Here is a 21100-nt window from a genome sequence, read left to right as displayed (position 1 = left end):
GCACAAGCATTTCAACACACCCGCTATAACATCTGCTAAACACGTGTATGTGACAAATACAATTTGATTTGATTTGATCTAGATGGCCGGTCGGGGTGGGTGTGGAGCCAGAGACAGCAGGGGTTCAAACTGTAGAACCCAGTTCCTACATTTGAATATAAAATGGATTTTCTCAAACAAGACTATGCTACATTTTATCTCTGGGACACTTAGGATGACAAATCAGAGCAAGATTACTGAATGTAAGTACATTATTTACCTTCAGAAGTGAATGTATCAAACCACTTTCCATGATAAATTATTTTGTTGTTGTTCACTCTCCTCAAACAATAGCATGGTATTTTCTCACTGTAATAGCTACTGTAAATTGGACAGTGCAGTTAGATTAACAGGAATTTAAGCTTTCTGCCCATATAAGACATGTCTATGTCCTGGAAAGTTTGCTGTTACTTACAACAGTCATGATAATCACTTTAGTGCACGTTATCTCAACCGTCCCGTATACGGGACACTGATCCCGTAGAGGTTAAAAAGCAGTATCAGTCAAAAAACAGACAGTGAGGTATTTGATTTAGATTGTATTGAGTCTACAGTTCACAATATATATTTTGACAGTGAAGCCAACATGTTAAATTTGGCTCTATACTCCAGCATTTTAGATTTGAGATCAAATGTTTCATATGAGTTGACATTGATGCATTTGCAGTTTGTTTGGTTGTGTTTTGGGTTATGTTTTGCCCGATAGTAACTGAATGGTGGATGATGACTGGAGTAATTTTCCTTCTAAATGAGTAGATATCATGTTTCTAAACACTACTGAATATATCCTGATGATGCCATGATTAAGAAAATCATGAATGAATGATCAATAATAATGAGTGAGAAAGTTACAGAGGCTACAACAAAACATGTTACCATTACCAATAACAGGAGAGGTTGGCATTTTAGGGGTATGATCTTTATTTCTTTTTAACTTTTTCAATCATCATTATTCACAATTCACAATTTATTTATAAATGGTGAAACAGATATGTATGAATACCCTCAAATAAAAGGTGAGATTATATACTGTCACCTAATATGAAACATTCTATATTAAATCCAAAATGCTGGAGCATAGTGCCAAATTTAAAACTGTAAGCTTCACTGTCCAAACACACATGGTGTGGACTATGTGTGCCTGGTAAACACATGTGGATCTGGTGAACAGTTCTCACTTGTTGACCAACTACAGGAATACTGACCTCAGAGTCTCCAGTTTACAGTGGGGATCCCCCATTCCAGCAGGGAGAAGCTTCACTCCTAAATCCTTCAGGTCATTGTTACTCAGATCCAGCTCTCTCAGGTGTGAGGGGTTTGAACTGAGAGCTGAGGCTAACACTTCACAGGATGTGTCTGTGAGTTTACAGCCAGTAAGTCTGCCAACACAGAAGAAATACAATGACAGACAGGTTGTATTAAAATGTTACGCTTAGCTTTCCCTGTTTACACTGTTCCCGTGCACAAATAATGTGTGGGGTTGGACCTCAGAGCTGAGACCAGAGAAGCACAGTCTTCCTCTGTGACTAGACAGCCTGACAGCCTACAAAGAGTAAAATCATTTCAAATTACACTGTTATTCGTTGGTGGTGAAAATACAGTTCCAGTATATTTTTTCCAAATTTTCAGATACAGTTGAAGTCGGAAGTTTACATATACTTAGGTTGGAGTCATTAAAACTTGTTTTTCAACCACTCCACACATTTCTTGTTAACAAACTATAGTTTTGGCAAGTCGGTTAGGACATCAACTTTGTGCATGACACAAGTAATTTTTCCAACAATTGTTTACAGACAGATTATTTCACTTATAATTCACTGTATCACAATTCCAGTGGGTCAGAAGTTTACATACACTAAGTTGACTGTGCCTTTAAACAGCTTGGAAAATTCCAGAAAATGATGTCATGGCTTTAGAAGATTCTGATAGGCTAATTTACATTTTTGAGTCAATTGGAGGTGTACCTGTGGATGTATGTCACGCCCTGGCTCTGGGGACGCTTGTATGTTGAGCCAGGGTGTGAGTGTTGGGTCCTCCAAATGGACAATGACCCCAAGCATACTTCCAAAGTTGTGGCAAAATGGCTTAAGGACAACAAAGTCAAGGTATTGGAGTGGCCATAACAAAGCCCTGACCTCAATCATACAGAAAATGTGTGGGCAGAACTGAAAAAGCGTGTGCGAGCAAGGAGGCCTACAAACCTGACTCAGTTACATCCAAAATGCTTGAGCATAGCGCCAAATTTAAAACTGTAAGCTTCACTGTCCAAACACATATGGTTTGGACTATGTGTGCCTGGTAAACACATGTGGATCTAGTGAACAGTTCTCACTTGTTGACCAACTACAGGAATACTGACCTCAGAGTCTCCAGTTTACAGCGGGGATTCCCCAGTACAGCAGAGAGCAACTTCACTCCTGAATCCTTCAGGTCATTGTTACTCAGATCCAGCTCTCTCAGGTCCACAGTGTTTGTGGGATCTTGTTCCGTGTAGGTTTGTGTTTTGCACTAAGGACGTCACGTATCGATTTGTTATTTTGTTCGTGTGATTACTCTAATAAATATAAGTATGTTCACTTTCCACGCTGCACCTTGGTCCTCTGTATCCGACGATCGGGACAGAAGATCCCACCAAGACAGGACCAAGCAGCGTGAAGAGGAGAGAGGATGGACTTGGGATCAGTTGAGTAGGAGTCTCGACTGGGCCAAGCCAAGTGAAGAGCAGAGAGGTTGGACTATGGAGCAGTGGATTAAGAGTCTCGACTGGGCCAAGCCAAGTGAAGAGCAGAGAGGTTGGACTTTGGAGCAGTGGGGTGAGAGTCTGGTGAGAACTAGGGAGGCCTGGTCCACGGGGAGGAGAGACATCCAGAAATTTTTTAGGGGGGGGGCTCACGCCGTGGACGACGGGGCAGCAGGAGGCCGCGATAGAGCGGTCCAGCGGGTTGGCAGAGGAGGCCGCCAGGTTACGGGGGCCACTGGTCACAAAGGGGAAGGAAAGTGTAGAGGCACGGCGAGAGGTACTGGGGTGTGTTACCAGTCCGGTCCGGCCCGTTCCTGATCCCCGCGTAGGGCCAGTGGTGTGTGTCCCCAGTACGGTCCGGCCTGTTCCTGTCCCTCGCACCGAACCTATGGTGCGCGTCGCCAGCCCAGTCCGGCCTGTTCCTGCTCCCCGCACCAAGCCTATAGTGCGCGTCGCCAGCCCGGCCCGGCCTGTTCCTGCTCCCCGCACCAAGTCAGTAGTGCGCGTCGCCAGCCCGGCCTGGTCCATTCCTGCTCTCCGCACCAAGTCAGTGGTTGCGCTTCGTCAGCCCGGTCCGGCCCGCTCCTGCTCCCCGCACCAAGCCTATGGTGCGCGTCGCCAGCCCGGCTCGGCCTGTTCCTGTTCCACCGGTGCCTGGTCCGGCACCGGTCAGCTGCTCCACGCCGGAGCTAGAGCAATCTGCTCCACCAGTGTTCAGTCCAGCTCCGGCCAGCAGGGCCAGACCGGACCAGGGGTACTGTGGGGGGTTAGAGAGGGAGTGGGGATCATGCCCGGAGCCGGATCCGCCGCCAAGGCGGAGTGCCCACCCGGTCCCTCCCCTGTGGTGTTCTGTTGGTGCGGTCGGAGTCCGCGCCTTTGGGGGGGGGTCCTGTCACGCCCTGGCTCTGGGGACGCTTGTATGTTGAGCCAGGGTGTGAGTGTTCTTTGTGTTGTTCTAGTTTTGTGTTTCTAGGATGTAGTTCTAGTTATTGTGTTTCTATGTTGGCCAGAGTGGTTCTCAATCAGAGGCAACGAGTGTCAGCTGTTGCTGGTTGTCTCTGATTGGGAACCATATTTAAACAGTCTGTTTTTCCACAGTGTTTGTGGGATCTTGTTCCGTGTAGGTTTGCGTATGTTACCGAGGACTTCACGTATCGTTTTGTTGTTTTTGTTCGTGTGGTGAACTATAAATAAAGTATGTTCGCATTCCACGCTGCGCATTGGTCTACTCCTTTTGACGGTCGTGACAATGTATTTCAAGGCCTATCTTCAAATTCAGTGCCTCTTTGCTTGACATCATGGGAAAATCAAAAGAAATCAGCCAAGACCTCAGAAAAAAAATGGTAGACCTCCATAAGTCTGGTTCATCTTTGGGAGCAATTTCCAAATGCCTGAAGGTACCACGTTCATCTGTACAAACAATAGTACGCAAGTATAAACACCATGGGACCACGCAGCCGTCATACCGCTCAGGGAGGAGACGCGTTCTGTCTCCTCGAGATGAACATACTTTGGTGCAAATCAATCCCAGAACAACCGCAAAGGACCTTGTGAAGATGCTGGAGGAAACAGGTACAAAAGGATCTATATCCACAGTAAAGCGAGTCCTATATCAACATAACCCTGAAAGGCCGCTCAGCAAGGAAGAAGCCACTGCTCAAAAACTGCCATAAAAAAGCCAGACTACGGTTTGCAACTGCACATGGGGACAAAGATCGTACTTTTTGGAGAAATGTCCTCTGGTCTGATGAAACAGAAATATAACTGTTTGGCCATAATGACCATCGTTATGTTTGGAGGAAAAAGGGGGATGCTTGCAAGCCAAAGAACACCATCCCAACCGTGAAGCACAGGGGTGGCAGCATCATGCTGTGGGGGTGCTTTGCTGCAGGAGGGTCTGGTGCACTTCACAAAATAGATGGCATCATGAGGAAGGAAAATTATGTGGATATATTGAAGCAACATCTCAAGACATCAGTCAGGAAGTTAAAGCTTGGTCGCAAATGGGTCCTCCAAATGGACAATGACCCCAAGCATACTTCCAAAGTTGTGGCAAAATGGCTTAAGGACAACAAAGTCAAGGTATTGGAGTGGCCATCACAAAGCCCTGACCTCAATCATACAGAAAATGTGTGGGCAGAACTGAAAAAGCGTGTGCGAGCAAGGAGGCCTACAAACCTGACTCAGTTACATCCAAAATGCTGGAGCATAGCACCAAATTTAAAACTGTAAGCTTCACTGTTCAAACACATATGGTTTGGACTATGTGTGCCTGGCAAACACATGTGGATCTGGTGAACAGTTATCACTTGTTGACCAACTACAGGAATACTGACCTCAGAGTCTCCAGTTTACAGTGGGGATTCCCCAGTCCAGCAGAGAGCAACTTCACTCCTGAATCCTTCAGGTCATTGTTACTCAGATCCAGCTCTCTCAGGTGTGAGGGGTTTGAACTGAGAGCTGAGGCCAACAGTTCACAGGATGTGTCTGTGAGTTCACAGCCAGTGAGTCTGCCAACACAGAAGAAATACAATTACAGACAGGTTGTATTAAAATGTTACGCTTTCCCTGTTTACACTGTTACCGTGCACAAATAAAGTGTGGGGTTTGACCTCAGAGCTGAGACCAGAGAATGTTCTCTGTAGCTCAGCTGGTAGAGCACAGCGCTTGTAATGCCAAGGTAGTGGGTTCAATCCCTGGGACCACCCATACAAAAAAAGAAAAAAAAAGAATGTATGCACGCATGACTGTAAGTCGCTTTGGATAAAAGCATCTGCTAAATGGCAAATTATATTATAAGCACAGCCTTCCTCTGTGACTAGACCATGACAGGCTGCAAAGGGTAAAATCATTTCAAATTACACTGCTATTCTTTGGTGGTGAAAATACAACGGAAATATTTTCAGATATACCAATGACCTGAAACCTGCCATATCTATTCATAAATGAATGTATCATTATTAAAAATGACAAATTATCGAAGTATTGCTTATAGAGAGAAAAATATATAGTACAAATATTTGAGTAGACTGACCAGACCAGTTTAAAAACCAGTATCAGTCAAAAAACAGACAGTGGGGTATCAGATTTAGATTGTATTGAGTATACAGTCCACACCATATCTATTTTGGCTGTGAAGCCAACATTTTAAATGTGGCTCTATAATCCAGCATTTTAGATTTGAGATCAAATGTTTCATATGATGTGACATTGATGCATTTGCAGTATATTTTGGTTGTGTTTTGGGTTATGTTTTGCCCAATAATAACTGAATGGTGGATGATGACTGGAATAATTGTATTTCTAAGTGAGTAGATAACATGTTTCTAAACACAACTAAATTAATAAATATGCCAAGATTAAGAAAATCATGAATGAATGATGAATAATAATGAGTGAGAAAGTTACAGAGGCTACAACAAAACATGTTACCATTACCAATAACAGGAGAGGTTGGCATTTTAGGGGTATGATCTTTATTTATTTTTAACTTTTTCAATCATCATTATTCACAATTCACAATTTATTTATAAATGGTGAAACAGATATGTATGAATACCCTCAAATAAAAGGTGAGATTCTGTACTGTCGCCTAATATGAAACATTCTATATTAAATCCAAAATGCTGGAGCATAGCGCCAAATTTAAAACTGTTAGCTTCACTGTCCAAACACATATGGTGTGGACTATGTGTTCCTGGTAAACACATGTGGATCTGGTGAACAGTTATCACTTGTTGACCAACTACAGGAATACTGACCTCAGAGTCTCCAGTTTACAGTGGGGATTCCCCAGTCCAGCAGAGAGCAGCTTCACTCCTGAATCCTTCAGGTCATTGTTACTCAGGTCCAGCTCTCTCAGGTGTGAGGGGTTTGACTTCAGAGCTGAGACCAGAGAAGCACAGCCTTCCTCTGTGACTCCACAGCCTGACAGCCTGACAGAGAGATCATCATGATTTCACAAACACACTATTAATTTAACACCAGTAGTGTAGAAGGACAATGGCAGATGCATTTGGTTTATTCTCTTAAACAACATATAGATTCATCTTCTGTCTCCTAGAATTGTATGGTCATAATGTTATACTAATGTGAAAATCAATTCATTGATTAAATGTGTCCTGAAACCTTCCATATCTATTCATAAATAGATGTTTCATTATTAGAAATGACAAATTATGAAAGTATTGCCTGCAGAGAGAAACATGTATAGTACAAATATTTGAGTAGACTGACCAGAGCAGTTTAAAAAACAGTATCAGTCAAAAGACAGACAGTGAGGTATCAGATTTAGATTGTATTGAGTATACAGTCCACACCATATCTATTTTGACAGTGAAGCTAACATTTTAAATGTGGCTCTATACTCCAGCATTTTGGTATTGAGATCAAATGTTTCATATGAGGTGACAGTATATAATGTCACCTTTTATTTGAGGGTATTTTAATACATATCTGTTTCACATTTTGAAATGAAAGCACTTTATGTATCTAGTCCCCCTATTTGAAGAAGTCATAAGTATTCTGACCAATTCACTTATAGTGTATTAAAGTAGTTAAAAGTTGAGTATTTCGTCTGATATTCCTTGAACACAATGACTACATCAAGCTTCTGACTCAAACTCGTTGGTTGCATTTGCAGTTTGTTTTGGTTGTGTTTTGGGTTATGTTTTGCCCGATAGTAACTGAATGGTGGATGATGACTGGAGTAATTTTCTGTCTAAGTGAGTAGATAACATGTTTCTAAACACTACTGAATTAATCCTGATGATGACATGATTAAGAAATCATGAATGAATCATGAATCATAATGAATGAGAAAGTTACAGAGGCTACAACAAAACATGCTAACCTCTCACCATTACCAATAACAGAGGGGGTATGATCCTTGTTCCTCTGTAACTTTCTCATTCATCATCATTCACGATTCATTCATGATTATTCATAATCATGGTAGCATCCACATGAATGTAGAAGTGTTCAGAAACATCTTCTATTCTTAATGACAATACAAGTGAAGTGACTCCAAAATGACAGGACATTATTCACCATTCAGTTTCTATTGGGAAAAACATCATCCAAAACACAACCAAGACAAACTGCAAATGCATTCAACCAGTTTGTAGAATCACAAGCTTGATGTAATCACTGCAGGCATGGAATATTGGACCAAACACTTTTTTATTGTATTTTTATTTTATTTAACTAGGCAAGTCAGTTAAGAACAAATTCTTATTTACAATGACAGCCTACACCGGCCAAACCCGGACGACGCTGGGCCAATTGTGCGCCACCCAATGGGACTCCCAATCACGGCCGGTTGTGATACAGCCTGGAATCAAACCAGGGGGTCTGTAGTGACGCCTCAAGCACTGAGATGCAGTGCCTTAGACCGCTGCGCCACTCGGGAGCCCAATAAACTTTTGACTAATTGAAATTGTCCAAATAATTACGACTTAAAATGGGAGAACTAGATACGTAAAGTGCTTTCATTTCTAAACGGTAAAAAATATATATTTATGAATACCTTTAAATAAAAGGTGACATTCTGTACTGTTGCCTAATATGAAACATTCTATCTCAAATCCAAAATGCTGGAGCATAGCACCAAATGTAAAACTGTAAGCTTCACTGTCCAAACACATATGGTGTGGACTATGTGTGCCTGGTAAACACATGTGGATCTGGTGAACAGTTCTCACTTGTTGACCAACTACAGGAATACTGACCTCAGAGTCTCCAGTTTACAGTGGGGATTCCCCAGTCCAGCAGAGAGCAGCTTCACTCCTGAATCCTTCAGGTCATTGTTACTCAGATCCAGCTCTCTCAGGTGTGAGGGGTTTGACTTCAGAGCTGAGACCAGAGAAGCACAGCCTTCCTCTGTGACTCCACAGCCTGACAGCCTGACAGAGAGATCATCATGATTTCACAAACACACTGTTAATTTAACACCAGTAGTGTAGAAGGACAATGGCAGATGCATTTAGTTTATTCTCTTAAACAACATATAGATTCATCTTCCGTCTCCTAGAATTGTATGGTCATATTGTTATACTAATGTGAACATCAATGCATTTATTCAATATGTTTTTCAATAGAATATTACATACATATTATAATACATATTTTACTCTAAACTTAATATTTATTCCTGATGATTAGTACTTAAATGTCATTTTATGTACTCACAGAGCAGCTCTGGAGGCTTTGACCACTGGCAGCAGCCTCAGAAGACCTTCCTCTGATCTGGAGTATTTCTTCAGGTCAAACACATCCAGCTCCTTTTCTGAAGTCAGCAACACAAAGACCAGAGCTGACCACTGTGCAGGTGACAGTTTGGCTTCTGAGAGACTTCCTGATCTCAGGTAGCTTTGGATCTCCTCCACTAGAGAATGGTCATTCAGTTCGTTCAGACAGTGGAACAGATTGATGCACCTCTCTGGAGAGGGATTCTCCCTGATCTTCTCCTTGATGTACTTGACTGTTTCTTCATGGCTCTGTGAGCTGCTTCTTGTCTTTGTCAGTAGACCTCGTAAGTGCTTCTGATTGGACTCCAGTGAGAGGCCCAGAAGGAAGCGGAGGAACAGGTCCAGGTTTCCCGTCTCACTTTGTAAGGCTTTATCCACAGCACTCTTGTAGAAAGTAACTTCAGGCTTGTCTCTGAACAGTACAAAAAAGTTCCTGGTTGATTGAGGTTTTGACATTAGATTCTCATTGTTGTTGATGAATGAGAGGAACACATATACAGCAGCCAGAAACTCCTGAATGCTCAGATGCACGAAGCAGTACACCTTGTCCTGGTACAGCCCACATTCCTCTTTAAAGATCTGAGTGCACAATCCTGAGTACACTGAGGCTTCATTGACATCAATGCCAGCCTCTTTCAGGTCTTTTTCATAGAAAATCAGATTGCCATTCATAAGCTGTTGAAAAGCCAGTTTTCCCAGTGACAGAATGCTCTCTTTATTCCAGTGTGGACCTGTCTCTTCTTTCCCAAGATACTTTTCATTCTTCTGTTTGGTATGAAACTCCACAAGGTGTGAGTACATCTCAGTCAGAGTCTTGGGCATCTCTTCTGTCTTGTCTGTACTCAACATGTGTTCAAGGACTGTTGCAGAAATCCAACAGAAGACTGGAATGTGGCACATGATGTGGAGGCTCCTTGATGTCTTTATGTGTGAGATGATTCTTCTGGCCAGGTCCTCATCACTGAATCTCTTCCTGAAGTACTCCTCCTTCTGTGGGTCATTGAACCCTCGTACCTCTGTTACCTGGTCAACACACCCTGAAGGGATCGTATTGGCTGCTGCAGGTCGGGTAGTTATCCGGAGGAGAGCAGAGGGAAGCAGATTTCCCTTGATGAGATTTGTCAGCAGAACATCCACTGAGGTTGACTCTGTGACGTCACAACAAATCTTGTTCTTCTGGAAGTCTAGGGGCAGTCGGCACTCATCCAGACCATCAAAGATGAACAGAACTTTGTACTTGTCGTAGTTGGAGATTCTTGATTCTTTGGTTTCCATTGAGAAGTGATTGAGAAGTTTAATCAAAGTGTGTTTATCCCCGTTCATCAAATTCAGCTCCCGAAAAGGGAATGAAAATACAAATTGGACATCCTGATTTGCTTTTCCTTCAGCCCAGTCCAGAATGAACTTCTGCACAGAGACTGTTTTTCCAATGCCAGCGACTCCCTTTGTCAGCACAGTTCTGATAAGTTTGTCTTGTCCAGTTAAGGGTTTGAAGATGTCGTTACATTTGATTGCAGTCTCTGGTCTTGCTTGTTTCCTGGTTGTTGTCTCAATCTGTCTCAGCTCATGTTCATTATTGACCTCTCCTGTTCCACCCTCTGTGATGTAGAGCTCTGTGTAGATCTTATTGAGAAGTGTTGGGTTTCCTTGTTTAGCAATCCCCTCAAATACACACTGAAACTTCTTCTTTAGATTAGATTTGAGTTCACGTTGAAGAATCACAGCACGCTCATCTGAATCTAGAAACAACACAGAGGATATTAATATTACATCTGTTTTAATGCCTACAGTATTGTAAGACTGTCTTATAAAGTTTAAATTGTAATCATGTATTCTCTTAACTGTTTGTATAAATGTGTAAATGTTTTCATAATGCATTACACACTGGTGTGACTGATTTATATCATTATTGGTATTATTGATGGTATTAATAATGTTCTCTCTCTCTCTCTCTCTCTCTCTCTCTCTCTCTCTCTCTCTCTCTCTCTCTCTGTCTAAATTAATCACCAACCCACATCCCTGCTGCTAGTTGATGAGGTCACTAGGTGTTGTGTTAAGGCTGCTACAATATCATTTAGTTACACAGCTACTTTAGCTGTACTTTAGCTACAACTTTTAAATGTTTGTTATAAAACAGCATTCAACATGAGGCAGACAGCTCTTACTTTTCTCCAGTGTGTCAGCAAGCTCCTTCTGGTTCATTTTCCTCAGGACGTGCAGTGTGATCTTCAGAGCCCCCTCTCTGGCACTGCTCTCCTGCTTCTCATCTTCAGCATCCACCACTTCCTTATCCTTCTTCTGACTCTCAAAGCCTTCTGGGAGTTCTGGACTAAGAATCCTCTTGAACATCTTCAGCTCATTCTTCACAAATGTCATAATATTCTCTTCAAGCAACTGAAATAAATAAAGTCAATAAGTTAAGCAAGAGACAAAATGCTTTCTCATTAACACATTAATGAATGATTGACAGATCAACTTTACTTGAGGTAAACAAAAACAAATGTACATAACAGGACCACATACACTGAATATGGAGGCCAGGTCTGTTTGATGACTCTGGGAAGACTGACCACTGAGAATCTCTGACTCTGATATCTCCTGTTGGTTTCTGGGGACAAAACATGAGATTACATTTCCTCATCCAGGGAGTGCACACACACACACACACACACACACACACACACACACACACACACACACACACACACACACACACACACACACACACACACACACACACACACACACACACTCACACACACACACACACAGGGAGGGAATGTAGTGTTTGTTTAATATTGTTTCAGGACTATGAAAATGGAAAAAAGGTTTAGCCTATGGATTATGAAAACAACAAAAAGAAATGGGAAAATGGGAGAGGAGAAATGACTAGAGACAGTGTTGTTTAACTCACTGACCATGACCCATGAGTTCTTCTTACCTTTGTTCAGTAGAAAAGTCTTCCTCTCTGAAGTTTATAGGTTGACCCATAGACCAGTCACTCTTCATGGACACACAGCTGGGTACAGGGGAGGCTGGTCTCTCCTGCTTGATTGGGCTTCAACACAACAGAGACAAACATTACATCTCTCATATACTCTGAGCTCAGATTGGAAAACAAGAGTTTCATTCCAAAACGCTATATATCCATTTTCAGAAATGTTCGTAAATTAGCTTTTATGGTTTAAAGAAATTATGAAAGAGATAGGTGTGTTTTTTCACTATCTAATCATGGCATGGGATTGTTCAATGACAGACATATATTTGTTTAAAATCTATCACTTGATGGTTTCATTTCAGAGAGACAAATAATAATGTTTTTTTTGCAAAATGCTATATATCTGCCTCACTCTCAGAGAAATAAGTAGTACTGCTAGGTTTTACACAGTCAAATGTGCCGACCGGCTCGATTCGGTCTTATGTAGCAAAATTTGAAATTGTGTTTTTACATTGGATAAAAGTAAAGACTCAGATAGAAAAAAGTATATCATACACTACAGTTGAGGAACAATGGGAAAGTAATTCTGCTTTGAAAGATGATAAACTTGTAACCTCAATTTTGAGAAAATGACCTTTGAATGTTTTGGTTCACCTACTGGAGAGCTCTTCTTTATCTACAGTGGTATTACTTTGGCAGATAATGTCACCCATCTAAATAAATAGTATATATATATAGTTAACTAAATGTATGGTGTTTTTGGTTTATGTCAGTTTCATTGTTTGTTATACTATAAATGGTTATGTTATGGTTTTAAGTGGTAAAATGATCTAGAAAATGTCATATTTTGCAATTCTGTGTAATTACTACTTTAGTAAGGATATACTTTATTCAGTACTACTTCAGTTACTAAATAATTCCAATAGATGGCAGCATAAGACCATGAATGACATTTCAGAAGGTTAGTTTAGTTTTCTCCCTGGATACACCACCACTTCCCCTCACAGGAAAACTACTGCACACGCTTTTTACTGTCCCTTTCCACACTGCTAACGCAAGAGGAACGACTGAAAAAGCATTTAACAGATTACTGTGAAATAATATAATGATGATTCATGTTTATTATTAGCTTTTTATGCTCATGTTTTGAAATTATACTTCATTACTATAACGATTATCAATAAGCCTGAACATTAATTTAGTCTATTCCGAGGTTGTTTAATCGTAATATTAGATATTTAAAAATGCATGTATACTAGGGTTGAGGTTGGAGCATCTGACTAGTGATTATTTACCAGGGGTTCAACACCTGCTATAGTCACTATTTAATTGCTTTTCCAAAAGCATCACAGGCCTAATACGAGATATATAGCTAACTAAAGTAATGAGTGACCATTTTAGAAAATCATGGGACATATAGTATTTGGTTGCATCCTATTTTATGTCAATCATATTGCTGCTTGTAGCCTATAACTGATGCTTCGTGGTCTTATGCTGCCATCTATTGGAAATATTCAGCTATTAATTCACGTACAGACATTGGTGAGGCAGCTGAGAAATAAAGTGTATTAGATCAGTCTCAATCCTGCCCCACGCCAATTGCTGGACTTTCACACAGAGGTCACTACATTCTTATCCAGAGCGATTTACAGTTACTGAATACATATTGTTTTTTATTTTTTCTATACTGGCCCCCCGTGGGAATCAAACCCACAACCCTGGCGTTGCGAAAGCCATGCTCTATCAACTGAGCTACATCCCTGCCGGCCATTCCCTCCCCTACCCTGGACCAATTGTGCGCCGCCCATGAGTCTCCCGGTCGCAGCCGGCTAATGTCCTGTCATTTTGGAGTAACTTCACTTGTATTGTCAGTAAGAATAGAAGATGTTTCTGAACACTGGAATTGAACAAGGATCTCTAGCGGCACAGTTAGCACTGCGCCACTCAGGAGCTTAGTGTTCTAGGCTACCCTACCCTAGAATTAGGGGTTACGGCTAAAATAGGTTATAAGTAGGGTAAGAGTTTCTGTATAGCACTTTGTGACATCTGCTGGTGTAAAAAGGGCTTTATTAATACCTTTGATTGATTGTTAGGTTTAGGGTTTTTATGGCAAAAAACTGTATGGGTTTATGGCACTCTTGCATCTCCCTTTGGCCATCTGTGGGTACTACATAACTCATTCATTACATTTTTTACATTTACATTTTACATATTTAGCAGACGCTCTTATCCAAAGCGACTTACAGTTAGTGAGTGCATACATTTTCATACTGGCCCCCCGTGGGAAACGAACCCACAACCCTGGCGTTGCAAGCGCCATGCTCTACCAACTGAGCTATATGACACTTGCTAGGCTCATAATCTGAGGTAGCAACTGCGTCAGATCTACAAATCCATTAGCTAGACCACCCGATTAGACAACAATCACCCCATTATACCCATTTGGTTTGCAACTCAGTGAACCTGCGCAGCATTCGGTCAATTTGATGCCTACGAAGGAAGAGTTCGATGCATATCAAATTACCCAGCAGCCACTTAGAAACAACAAGTCGTAAAAAAAAAATGTTATTTCTTAATTAAAAAATGTCTTCTGGCTGTTTAAATCTGCCACATCTTGAAAAAGAGGACAGGGACATGCGTTTTGTTTAGATTGTACACTTTTTTCTTAAAACAAATATGGTTAATTTTGACCAGAAAATGTTTAATGTTTGATGGCTTTGCGCCAGACATCACCTCTTAGACTGTGGCTCACCACAACATGTACTCAGGTTAACATTGAGCGCGCTCACCAAGTAGCTGTAACCTTGTTAACAATTAGTTACCTGAGGTAAACCTACAGGGTTAACGCTCACCAAGTATCCATAACCTTGTAAATAATACGTTACATTTACATTACATTCACGTCATTTAGCAGACGCTCTTATCCAGAGCGACTTACAAATTGGTGCATTCACCCTATAGCCAGTGGGTTACCTGAGGTAAACCTGCAGTAGAACTAATAGGAGCTGGCAGGGTGAAAAATGCCCAAACATAAGGCCTGTTTTTTCGCGATTACTTCATAACCAGGGATAGAAGGTAATATTATGAAACTGGGCTCCATGGCGGATGCAATGAACTAATTTTATCAGAAATAAACGTTGTAAAAAATGTATCTTGAGGCGCCCCGAAAATAATATTCAAAAGGTTCAGTCCTTGGACACAGAGGGGTTGAACACTAAAGTTACCGTCCATCTAGTGAAGAGGAGAACCGGACAGAGGGATGGTAGGTAGCCAGCATCCGTCAACGAGAGAGGGAGAAGCCCTCCACCGTATTTAACAGGTGGAAGAAACAACCCGGGAGCTCCATCGGTCCACAAGAAATGCAGGCAGTCGGTGATGATGTAGTGGTAGCTAGGATAACTAGGATGCTGATGGTAGAGTAGCTAGCTTAGCTAGCTGTACCGACTAGCTTGGCTAACTAGCAGGTCGTTCGTCTGTCCCTCGAGGATGATGACGAATCCGGTGAACCACAAGATGAAACAAGGATAGCGAGTGAAAAGGATCTGGCTACACTCATACTGTCACTGACCATTGTCACGACCCGGTGCGAGAAACAGTCACTAATAATTGTCAGAACCCAGAAGATGAGGCAGACACAGCTGTACTGGCGATGGTAGTTTAATTAAAGAACAAAATCTTCAGGCAAAGAAACTAAATCCACAATGTCCAAAAATAAAGCCAAGAGGCACAAAGAGGAAAACCTCCAAAAAACAAAAGAAACTCCACAAAGTGGTAAAAACAGCAGGGAAAAAACAAACCTCAAAAGACTACTCAAACAAAACACAAGAACTAAACCAGAGAACCTCTGGAAAATCCCACCAGAGAAATATCTATATAAAACAAGGCTTGGGCTGGGGCTGGGTGCTAACTACAAACACTGAGCAAGGAACTGAGGAACACACAGGGTTTAAATACTAACAAGGGAATGACCTACAGGTGCAAACAATGATTAGAGCAAGAAAAACAAAAGGTACAAAAAGGTGCAATGGGGACATCTAGTGACCAAAACCCGAACAGTCATGGCCAAAACCTGACAGACCATTACGCAAAAAAGCTAATTGAACAATAAACTTCGGTGTCTCAACACTGTAACGAACTCCGTCGTTATTTCCCAACATCACCTCAGCCCACTCTGCGCGTAACTGGACAATATGCTTGGCGCCAAACCTTACGTGGACGCGGACAGTTCTGTACGTGGACGCGGACAGTTCCAGAACGCGGACATGAGCACTGCCACACAATAAACTAAACCAGGTCTTTAAAGTCAGGTACATTAGTAATATTCATTTTTTATTATGTAAAACAAAAATTAATCGTTTTTGAAAACAATATTTTGAGATCTGGGCCCGTATCCACAAAGAGTCTCAGAGTAGAAAATTGGTCCTCTCTCTCCCAGACAGACTCATTTTAGACCACTAACCCCTAAACAGAGATACAGCATGTTGGTTGTGGTTAACACAGTGACAACTAATTCTTGAATGTACATCTGCCTCACTCTCAGAGAAATAAGTAGTACTGCTAGGTTGTACACAGTCAAATGTAACAAATAACAAAAAAATTTATAAAGAACTGTACACATGATACATTTGTAACATCAATATTAAAAATTGTTTATAAAAATAAATCCAGTAGTATGAGATCTGTATGTAAAACATTTAGCAGATGTTTTTGTCCAGGGCCTGGTATCCCAAAAGCATCTTAAGGCTAAGTTAATCGTTAGAACCTTCGTAGGAGCATTGTTAAATCTCTGAGCTGTTTCCCAAAACCATCGTTATTAACGTTGCACTTGAAAACGCTCATAACCTAACACCTGCCTCAGACCACTTGTAGAACAGCCAAGTGCATCGTTAGATGCTTTTTTGCCCTCCCGCGTCACTTTATACACAGAATATCTCCGCTAAACATAGAATCACATGGTTTATCCGTCTCTCTGTGACCGCAGATAAATTCAGAACAAAGTTGACTACAAATACAAAGTTGCAAATGTCTTTGCAATTGATGCAAACAAGCGACGTATAAAATGATGCTTAGTTCAAATTGACAGATTAATTTATTTAACTAATTTTGAGGTAGGAAGTGCTTCTGTTACCAAGTAACCTGCTGGAATAGGCTACTGAGAATGGGGTCATAATTTCAATCAATGAATCAAATATTAATAATATGGATATGAACTGATTAGGACAATGCTTGTCAACAACAGCCAGGTAATTTCTTTTTTTACCTGTTGCCTAATATCTATCTCTCTCTCTCTCTCTCTCTCTCTCTCTCTCTCTCTCTCTCTCTCTCTCTCTCTCTCTCTCTCTCTCTCTCTCTCTCTCTCACACACACACACACACACACACACACACACACACACCTGCTGTCTCAACCTCTGAATGATCGACTATGAAAAGGCAACTGACATTTACTCCTGAGGTGCTGACCTGTTGCAACCTCTATAACCACTGTGATTATTATTTGACCCTGCTGGTCATCTATGAACATTTGAACATCTTGAAGAATGATCTGGCCTTAATGGCCATGTACTGTTATAATCTCCCCCCAGCACAGCCAGAAGAGGACTGGCCTCCCCTCAGAGCCTGGTTCCTCTCTAGGTTTCTTCCTAGGTTCCTGCTTTTCTAGGGAGTTTTTCCTAGCCACAGTGCTTCAACATCCGAACATGCGCTGTTCGGCACGAGACGACCGTTAGAGCAAATGACCTTCAAATCAAATTGTATTTCTCACATGCGCTGAATACAACAGGTGCACACTTTACCGTGAAATGCTTACTAACGAGCCCTTTCCCAACAATGCAGTTAAAACGTAAGAAAAATTAGCTAAATAAAAAAAGGAAATAGTAACATAATGATATAACAATAATGAGGCTATAAGGAGTACCAGTACTGAGTCAATGTGCAGGGGTACCAGGTAGTTGAGGTAATAACTAGACTATATACAAGGAGTACCACTACTGAGTCAATGTGCAGGGGTACCAGGTAGTTGAGGTAATAACTAGACTATATACAAGGAGTACCAGTACTGAGTCAATGTGCAGGGTACCAGGTAGTTGAGGTAATAACTAGACTATATACAAGGAGTACCACTACTGAGTCAATGTGCAGGGGTACCAGGTAGTTGAGGTAATAACTAGACTATATACAAGGAGTACCAGTACTGAGTCAATGTGCAGGGTACCAGGTAGTTGAGGTAATAACTAGACTATATACAAGGAGTCGCAGTACTGAGTCAATGTGCAGGGGTACCAGGTAGTTGAGGAGATAACTAGACTATATACAAGGAGTACCAGTACTGAGTCAATGTGCAGGGTACCAGGTAGTTGAGGTAATAACTAGACTATATACAAGGAGTACCAGTACTGAGTCAATGTGCAGGGTACCAGGTAGTTGAGGTAATAACTAGACTATATACAAGGAGTACCAGTACTGAGTCAATGTGCAGGGGTACCAGGTAGTTGAGGAGATAACTAGACTATATACAAGGAGTACCAGTACTGAGTCAATGTGCAGGGTACCAGGTAGTTGAAGTAATAACTAGACTATATACAAGGAGTACCAGTACTGAGTCAACGTGCAGGGGTACCAGGTAGTTGAGGTAATATGTACATGTAGGTAGGGGTAAAAGTGACTAGGCAATCAGGATAGAGATTACATCTCCTCATCCAGGGAGTGCACACACACACACTCACTGACACACACACACACACACACACACACACACACACACACACACACACACACACACACACACACACAGGGAATGTTGTGTTTGTTTGATAATGTTTCAGGACTATGAAAATGAAAAAAAAGTATTAGTCTATGGATTATGAAAACAACAAAAATAAATGGGAAAATGGGAAAATGGGAGAAATGACTAGAGACAGTGTTGTTTAACTCACTGACCATGACCCATGAGTTCTTCTTACCTTTGTTCATTAGAAAAGTCTCCCTCTCTGAAGTTTATAGGTTTATCCATAGACCAGTCACTCTTCATGGACACACAGCTGGGTACAGGGGAGGCTGGTCTCTCCTGCTTGATTGGACTTCAACACAACAGAGACAAACATTACATCTCTCATCTACTCTGAGTTCAGATGGGGAAACATAAGAGTTTCATTCCAAAACGCTATATATCCATTTTCAGAAATGTTGGTCCATTAGCTTTTATTGTTTAAATAAATTATTAAACCACTACAAGGCTTTATAAAGGTGTCTAACGTGTGTAATTTCCACTTTAAAATGTCAGACTTGATTTTCCCTGATGAAAAATGTATGAACCCCTACAGAAAATATCCCTTAATTATAATCCACCTAAAAATGCACATTTGCTATTGCTCCATGATTATGTTCCTGCTGTGAGAAACTGGGTCAAATTAAGATATGGCATCTGTAAATGCATTCATCTTAAGGTAGCTAGGTGAGACGACCACGTATCACAGTCAAATATACAGGATACGAACATTACATTCCAGCTAAACAATGGTTTTAAATCACATCTCAAATCTACAATAGTTATATTGAAGGTACCCATTAGTAATAATTTCTGATGAAAAAACACAAATGTGATTTTCTTTCTCCTATATAGCATTTTGGAATATCAATTCTTAAACAATATTTTCAGCTCACCTCTTAGTTTTGGTGTCATGTCCCCCAAAGAGACTCATTTTAGAGGCAGGGCCCCCCTCCTCTCTCTCCCCAGAGAGACTCATTTTAGAGGCAGGGCCCCCCTCCTCTCTCTCCCCAGAGAGACTCATTTTAGAGGCAGGGCCCCCCTCCTCTCTCTCCCCAGAGAGACTCATTTTAGAGGCAGGGACCCCCTCCTCTCTCTCCCCAGAGAGACTCATTTTAGAGGCAGGGCCCCCCTCCTCTCTCTCCCCAGAGAGACTCATTTTAGAGGCAGGGCCCCCCTCCTCTCTCTCCCCAGAGAGACTCCTTTTAGAGCACTGACCCCTAAACAGAGATCCAGCATGTTGGTTGCGGTTAACACAGTGTTCTCTTTTATTCATTATCTCTCAGCAATAAAACATTAAGTAACAGACACATCCAAACAGTCAGGTGATTTAATGCAATGACTTTTTCTAGCCCAATGACTACTCAAAACCCACCCACAAGGCCTGAAAACTATCCCCATAAATGTGCCCCTGATAGGCCTACGTCTTATTCCAGTAGCCTGGGCAAGATGTAGGCAAGATGTAAGCTGAATGATTTAGCAGCTTGCTTAGTTCAAATTGACAGATTCATTTATTTAACATGAATAGCAAGACGATGTTGAGGTAGGAAGTGCTTCTGTTGCCCAGTAGCCTGCTGGAATAGGCTACTGAGAATGGGGTCGTAATTTCAATCTCTGAAATGAAAATTAATAATATGGATATGAACTGAATAGTTCCATGCTTGTCAACAACAGCCAGGTAATTTCTTTACCTGTAGCCTAATCTGGCTGACTGTTACCCTCGCTCTCTCTCCCTCTCCGTCTCTCTCTCTCTCGCTCTCTCTCGCTCTCTCTCGCTCTCTCTCTCTCGCTCTCTCTCTCTCGCTCTCTCTCTCTCGCTCTCACCTGCTGTCTCAACCTCTGAATGCTCGACTATGAAAAGCCAACTGACATTTACTCCGGAGATGCTGACCTGTTGCACCCTCTATAACCACTGTGATTATTATTTGACCCTGCTGGTCGTCTATGAACATTTAAATATTTTGAAGAACGATCTGGCCTTAATGGCCATGTACTGTTATAATCTCCCCCCAGCACAGCCAGAAGAGGACTGGCCACCCCTCAGAGCCTGGTTCCTCTCTAGGTTTCTTCCTAGGTTCCTGCCTTTCTAGGGAGTTTTTCCTAGCCACAGTGCTTCAACATCCGAACATGCGCTGTTCGGCACGAGACGACCGTTAGAGCCAATGACCTTCAAATCAAATTGTATTTCTCACATGCGCTGAATACAACAGGTGTACACTTTACCGTGAAATGATTACTAACGAGCCCTTTCCCAACAATGCAGTTAAAAACAAAGAAAAAGTAAATAGTAACACAATGAAATAATAATAATGAGGCTATAAGGAGTACCAGTACTGAGTCAATGTGCAGGGTACCAGGTAGTTGAGGTAA

At 41.6% G+C, this 21100-nt stretch overlaps 1 protein-coding gene across 1 annotated transcript in view; it reads right to left on the bottom strand.

Moving 5' to 3' along the window:
- The window catches only part of LOC311140459 (NACHT, LRR and PYD domains-containing protein 3-like), a 29193-nt gene extending 9098 nt beyond the window's left edge, over positions 1-20095 (bottom strand). Inside the window, exons 1-7 of the mRNA XM_084175527.1 lie at positions 19627-20095; positions 18927-19043; positions 11969-12085; positions 11551-11635; positions 11193-11421; positions 8969-10766; positions 8514-8682 (exon numbers count right to left, since the gene is read on the bottom strand). Of these exons, the coding sequence (XP_084031653.1) occupies positions 8514-8682; positions 8969-10766; positions 11193-11421; positions 11551-11635; positions 11969-12085; positions 18927-19043; positions 19627-20006 (2895 nt within the window). The 5' untranslated portion in view covers positions 20007-20095. The remainder of the gene's footprint in view (positions 1-8513; positions 8683-8968; positions 10767-11192; positions 11422-11550; positions 11636-11968; positions 12086-18926; positions 19044-19626) is intronic.
- Positions 20096-21100: the final 1005 nt, after the last annotated feature.

The sequence above is a fragment of the Coregonus lavaretus genome (assembly GCF_964263955.1).
Source record: "Coregonus lavaretus genome assembly, chromosome: 2".
NCBI lineage: Eukaryota > Metazoa > Chordata > Actinopteri > Salmoniformes > Salmonidae > Coregonus > Coregonus lavaretus.
This window is presented reverse-complemented; position numbering and strand designations above follow the sequence as displayed.